Here is a 7,098-nt window from a genome sequence, read left to right on the forward strand (position 1 = left end):
AATAAGTTATTCGTTTATTTTTAGACTAATGTTGAAAATGGAGATTCAAACAGTAGAGGTATACTTGGTCTAACAGACATTGAACAGACTCCTACCAGCAATATTTCAGGAAAGTGATCATCTGATGAAATTGACGATCAAGACGTTATCCATTTGTATTTGTTCAATTCCTATCTTATTTGCTTATATTATCTCAAACAGCTGCCATACATTCCTTCAATCTCAAAGCAATAATGTCATTATTTCATTTTTGGCAGCTTTATCAATAATCATTCATGTCCCTCTCCTGGTTATTCACAATGCAATTCAAGTATGGGATTCCTGAGGCAATGATTTCAACAATTTTGGCATACTGGATTCCCGATATTGGTCAACTGATATTTATTACATGTGGTTGGTGCCCTGGAACATGGAAAGGTTTCTTTTTTATCATTCAAAGATCTTTGCTTGTTGCCAAGCTTTCCATTTCATCCGATGCCATGTTATGGTGAGCTTTTTTCTCTGTCAACTAAAGGGGTTAATAAGTTCTTTATAAATGCCATGATTGCTGAACAAATTTGGATTTCCTTTATATAGGATATAGATAAATGTATATGCTGATAGAGGACTGAGCTGCACTAAGCTAAGTAGGAGCTAATTGATAAAGGTTTTCTTGCTCATTTTATTCACAAATATGGTTTATATAGAGATGCCAATGATGAATACAAAGCCAATCATTGGCTGTTCACTATAGGACCTGTTATGGGATAATAACCACAATAGGTAGTGGAGGTAACTAATTTAACCACAATAATTAAGATTAAATTTTATTATTTATAGTATTAACATCAATGGATGGGAAATGATGATAGCATTTGGTTTCATGGCTGCAGCAAGGTAAATGACATGGTTTACCTTTCTATAGTTATTGTCATTGATTTTGTCATCATCTCCGATCCGAAATAGTATATCAAGCTTAAGCTGCCATTTGATTTTTCATTTGTAGTTGATTTGGTGCGGAATATTAACTTTATATATAATAAATGAATGAATATAAAAATTAAAATAGTAATAGCATATATTTATACAAAGAGATAAAAACAAAAATAAAGAAGAGACATACCTTAATTCTCTGTGATGTGTGATACAATTGTGGTTTCTAATTCTATCATATGCTGGGATTAATCAGTTACTTTCGATGTTTCTTTCTTACTTTCTCTTTCTCTTGTGGTGGTGGGCGGTGAAAGAAAAGTCTATAGGTTATCAAGTATTATGGATTTAAGATTGCCCAGTGGCAGTCACTTAATTACCATGAATCTAGGGAACAGCAGGGTGAATATAATTCTCCTGTGAAGCAAGCTTCAGTGAAACCCAGAAACTATAACATAATTAATATGCTTTATGAAATTAATCTTCAAAATTAGTATCAAAATTTTAAATTTTAATATTTTTAAAATTAATTTCTGAAATGTATTTAATATATTCTAAAACTAATTGCAAAAATATTCACTTATTGTCAAAATAAATTCCAGAACTTTATTTGCAGATATAGTTAAGAGGCTTATAGTATGTATATTTTGTCTTTCTTACACTGATAACTATATAAGTAGTTTTCTAATTTATAGCACTTCGGAAAAAAAATCAAAAAAGAAAAACTATTATATAAGAATCGTATTGATGATGAGGACATCATAAGAAAATGTTGTGATAAGAATGAGATAGATACGTGTGTGTCCAACAAGGAACTACATATTTTGGAATTAGAGATAGATACGTGTGTGTCCAACAAGGAACTGCATATTTTGGAATTAGTGATATGATTATGTGAAGGTGTACATATTTTTAGTTTTTTTTTTTAAAAAAAAAACAAAGACAGACAATTATTTAAAAAATATATATTAAAAAGATTATTTTAAAAATCATCTTTAGAATGTTTAAATTTTTTTTTTAAAAAAAAAGTATTTTAAGATGATTGTTTTAGAATTCTCATTTAAAAAAACATTATGAGATTTTATATAAAAAAAATTATTTTAGAAGGATATCATTTTAAGATGTTTTTAGTTAAAAATCATATTAAAAATATACATTTTTTTAAGATAATTTTTTTTATAAAACTGTCCTAAAAATTGAAGATTTTTTAAGCTTTATTTATGACGATAATTAATAATCAATATTAAATGTCTGAATTGAATTAACCGACATAGAAAATGTTTTTTCCAATAATGAGTAACAACAAATTTGTCAATAATATTTTCATTTCTTCTTTTAATTGTTTTTATACCATATTATTAATTACTTTTTCTTTTCTTTTCTAACTTTCTTCTTTAATTTTACTCCATTATTAACCCTAAAATGGGATGTACCACTGATCACAAAATGCAATTCAATCTTTCATAGTATAGTATTTTCGAAATTCGGTGCCCCGTTTAACCTACCTTTGAATCTTTCCCATACCAGAGTTTTACTTGAAAACACTGAAATGGGTAATGAATAAATCAGAATTTATGTCGTCTGAGGACAGTAAATTGGTAGAGCGAAACATTGACCAGCGACCATGCCTTAATCCACCCGAATCTACTGTATCAGCTTACACCAAATCAAAGTCTCAAATTAAGCCATGAATTAAAGACGAAATATCAAAGTTAAAATCTTATGAAAACTAAAACCTAAAGTTAATTATATAGAGACTAAGAGCATTAAAATGATATAGAGACAACACTTCATCGTTTGATAATTATGTTACAACCTTGTCACCTAATAGTCTAGATAATAAGTTACATTGTTGTCACTGTGTTACATGTCACAACTTTTCTCTGAGGGCATGCACAGTAAATACTAAATACAAAGAGCAAAACATTGACCAGTGACCATACATTAATCACCCGACTCAACCGTATTGGCTCGCACCAAATCAAACGTATCACATTAAGCCAGGTGCCCAACGATTAGATCATATGTACCACACAGCATTAACTTCATCACAACCACCAACAAACCAAATCCTGCCACATGCCCTCTCCCATACGATATTCATAGTACATCTCAACTTTAGGATGCATAGACGGATGCATTCTCGTATGATTTTTAAATGGAGTCTCATATGATTTTTCATAAAACAAATTCTCTTTTAAAAAGAAAAAGGCTAACAAAAGCGCTTGAAGAAAATTAAGTAAAATATGATCATAAACGTAATAAAGAATAATGATCTAAATATAAATATAATAACACAAATCTTGTAAAAGAACATCAACCACATACATATACCTCATCAATCATATCACGTAACCAATAGTGCAAGAAACTAGACATTTTTGTGTTAATTTTCATTGCATTACGTCAAATTCACATCCTACTTGTGCTATGAAGCATTGAACATTCAACGACAATGGTGGTTAGTAAGACCCAAAAGAAAATGAACATATGATAATATTTATTGGTGCATACACACCACTTGTGTGTATTTGTGTTCCCTCCTACCTACGTTATTACTCCCATCTGATGTTCTTTATAAACCCTACCCTTGCAACACCTTACTCACCAAGTAATAAGCAAGAAACTCCATAGCGAAAAAGAAAATTCACGTTATATTGTTAGTTTATTCGTCATTTCTTTCTTTGAGTAGTAATGGCAAGCCTCAAGGTTGCATTTGTGGTTGCTGTGCTATACATGGTTGTGGTGAGTGCACACATGGCACATGCTAGGATCAACTGCGGCCGTGTCGCGGTCGCGGTGTCTCCGTGCCTTGGCTACCTTCGTCGCGGTGGAAGGCCACAGGCGAGGTGCTGCAACGGAGTGAGAAACCTCCACGCCCTGGCCAAGACCACCGTGGACCGCCGGACGGCGTGCAATTGCCTGAAAACCTTTGCCAGAGGTCTTGGTAGGGGTGTCAATGCCAACAACGCAGCTGCACTTCCAAGAAAATGTAGAGTCAACATCCCCTACAAGATCAGCATCTCCACCAACTGCAACACGTATGTGAAACTCATCATCACCCACTTCAAATGCTTTCATTTCCTCACATTTTCATTCACTAACTCCTACAGTAATTTCACTAATACCTAAAGTGCAATGCTATACTTATACTCACTCTAATATATCTTAGCACATTTGCAAAGAGAGGAGTAATGTTTACCAACGGGATTAGATCTAGTGAAAGGGGTTATGAGGAACTAAGATTTTAGTCCCAATTAAAAATAGTATTTTAGGGTGACCTAAATATGATTGCCACCGAAAGGATATACCTGCGCGGAACTAAATGAAAATAGAGAAATGCTACTTTTAGTTTCTTAAAAATAATTGGTTTCTTTTTATCATCTATTTATGAAAATTTGCATATATGATACATGAACTCTATTTTCATAAACAGGGGACCAAAGCAGATTTTTTTTCTAGCTTTTTGAATGATAAGGACCAAAAATAATAATACATTTTCATAAACGAAAAAGCAGAAATTGGTAATTTATTTTTTGGGAGATTAAAATTGAACATTGTATTGTTTCAAAGGACTAAAAAGTATACTTATCCAATTTTTAATTATTAGTTAAATTTTATCAAGAAAAACATGAAAAAAAATTAAGTAGGTCTAACCTTTTGTTTATCGAGTCTCATTTATAATTTTACATAATGCAAAAGTATTTTTTTTTTAAGAAAAAGACATGTTATTAACTTTATTTAATGATATTTAAATGGTGTTAGAAGTTTAAGAACCAGCTAGTGTCACAAGTTTGCATAATTTATTTTTAGAGTTTAATATCTACACAATAATATAAAATAAATTTATATTATTATTCAATCATAAATTATTATTTAAATTATTTTAAAAATTAATAAACTTATAGTACGATTAAATGTTTATGTAATTTTTTACAATGTTAGTATATAATTATTTTTCTCTTTGTTTTATGCACTTTTTTTTGTAAGTTTAATTTACTTGACGAGCATAGATGATTATTTTAGTATGAAAATGTGTAGTTATTTGAGGTTATTGGTTAAATGGTTGTGCAACATTGCAGGATCAGGTAAGGATGGATGTGGTATAAGGAAGAAACAACAGGGCAATTTTTCAGTCACAGGGCACTATATATACGATAATAATAGTGCTGCTGAATTAACTAATGAAAAATAATGGGAGGGCGATGAGGGCTCTACTTGTGCGAGTCTCTTCTTGGTCTCGGTGTGTCCCTTAGTTGTTTCAGGCTTTGGTCCAGTAATTATGTTATTATTGTAAGTACGTGTTGGCTGAAATTTCTCTCATTTGGTTGTTGCATGTAATAATGGCATATATATTGTGCTGTAATTCCTTGCTACTTGCTACTTTACATATGAAAAACAATTGCACTTGTGTTAATGGTTTTTCTTACCTTAATTCCAAATAATTTGTCCGCATAGCGTATTGGAATTTGGAATCCTCAGCTACTCAATTACTCAAATAAAATTCTTCTAGACATATTTGATACAAATACATAAAATATAAATATTTATATTACATAACTAAAATTATGATAAATAAATACTTTTGATTATATAAATTATATTATTAATATTATAATTAAAATTGTTATAAATAAATATCATTGAATATACAAATTATATTTTAGATTAATGATAAACAATACTACGATACAAGAATGTTATTTTAATTATTGATATTTAAATTAATTTAGAAAAAATATGAAAATTATAGATTAAAAGAGATAAGAAGTTAAAAAAAAATTTTAGAAGTACTCTCACTGAAGAAAAATTCCTAAAAGCACTTTCACAGAAAAATAATTTCTAATAGCATTCTTATTCAATAATACTTGACTTTGAAGTTAAAAATCCAATGAAAATGTTTTAAAACATTTTTTAATAGATAAGTAAAAAGTTAATTGTTCTCATGTAAAAGTTCAACATCATTAGACGGAGTTATTTTAGTTTAACCGGTGATTTTAAGTTTAAGTTTTAAATATATAATTATATTCAATATTTTTTTAAAAAAATTATCATTAATATTATTTATATTTAACTCAAGTAAGATTGTCTATTATAAAAAACATGTATGGTCTCTTGATCTTGTTGATTTTTTTCTTATTTTTTTTATATAAATCATAGGTATTTTTTTAAAAAAAATTACCTATGATTTATGTATATAAAAAATACCTATGGTTTATATAAAAAAAATCAATTTTAATAAATTGGTAAATGTACTAATACGTCCCAAGTAGTAAACTTAAAATTGAAATTCAAGTGTCGAATCCATATGGATTTTTTTATACTTAGGTAGATGAATATTTTATTAATAAAAGAAGTTAAAGAAAATTGAGTTGAAAAGGTTATGAGAAAAATAATAATTTAAATTGGTATAAAATTAAGTAAAACAAGAGAATAAATTAAATAAGAATTTAATTTAATTAATTAAAGATAAAAAAGATAAGAAAATTCAGAAGATGAGAATGTTAGAAACTTAACCTACTAGAGCTACTCTTTGATGTAATGTTAATTATTTTTCCTATTTATAATTATTTTAATTTACACATGGATTTACTAGTATACTCTAACTTTGGTCTTCCGCATGCAAGAGCCTACTTTACACCTGCATCTACTAGTCAATTGCATTAAGAATAGAAATGTATAATAGACTAAACAAATATCAACATATTCCTAATGATAACTTTATTTAGATAATCTTTCTCAGTTCTATAAGAAAATAATATTTCTCAATGTTATCCCTAAAACTTACCATGCAAGTGGGTGATCAAGCCACAAACAATAATATTAACCACAAGAAAGAATAATACAAATATAATATTATTAAATAGATAGGAAGATAAATTATATAAAGAGTAGTTGATTGCCAAGTTCCTGACAAAAGGAGTTTAGTTTCTCATTGTCATAGCTATTTTACAATTGCAAGAGGGAAATATTTAGTATAGGAGAAAAAGATAAGAAACAAAATGGAGGGGAGGAATAACTCATATTTCTCCTTCATCTAGCTCTTGTCTTCTATAAATAATTGTATTTTCTTGAAATTTCTATGTTTTTTATCTTCTTCTTTTCTCTTCTTTTATAGGTATAAATTAGCTAGCTTTTTGAACTAAGTTCGTCTTTACTTTCTTGAATTAACTTATTTTTATTAATTAA

General features: G+C 28.8%; 1 protein-coding gene across 1 annotated transcript; it reads left to right on the forward strand.

Moving 5' to 3' along the window:
- The first annotated feature begins 3,279 nt into the window (after positions 1 to 3,279).
- On the forward strand, positions 3,280 to 5,326 carry LOC100818917 (non-specific lipid-transfer protein 1). Its single transcript, XM_003522083.4, has 2 exons — positions 3,280 to 3,950; positions 4,992 to 5,326. Exons 1-2 carry the CDS (start codon positions 3,604 to 3,606, stop codon positions 4,999 to 5,001), a joined length of 357 nt encoding a protein of 118 aa, XP_003522131.1. The 5' UTR covers positions 3,280 to 3,603; the 3' UTR covers positions 5,002 to 5,326.
- The last annotated feature ends 1,772 nt before the right edge of the window (positions 5,327 to 7,098 follow it).

This window comes from Glycine max, chromosome 3 (genome assembly GCF_000004515.6).
Source record: "Glycine max cultivar Williams 82 chromosome 3, Glycine_max_v4.0, whole genome shotgun sequence".
Lineage (NCBI taxonomy): Eukaryota > Viridiplantae > Streptophyta > Magnoliopsida > Fabales > Fabaceae > Glycine > Glycine max.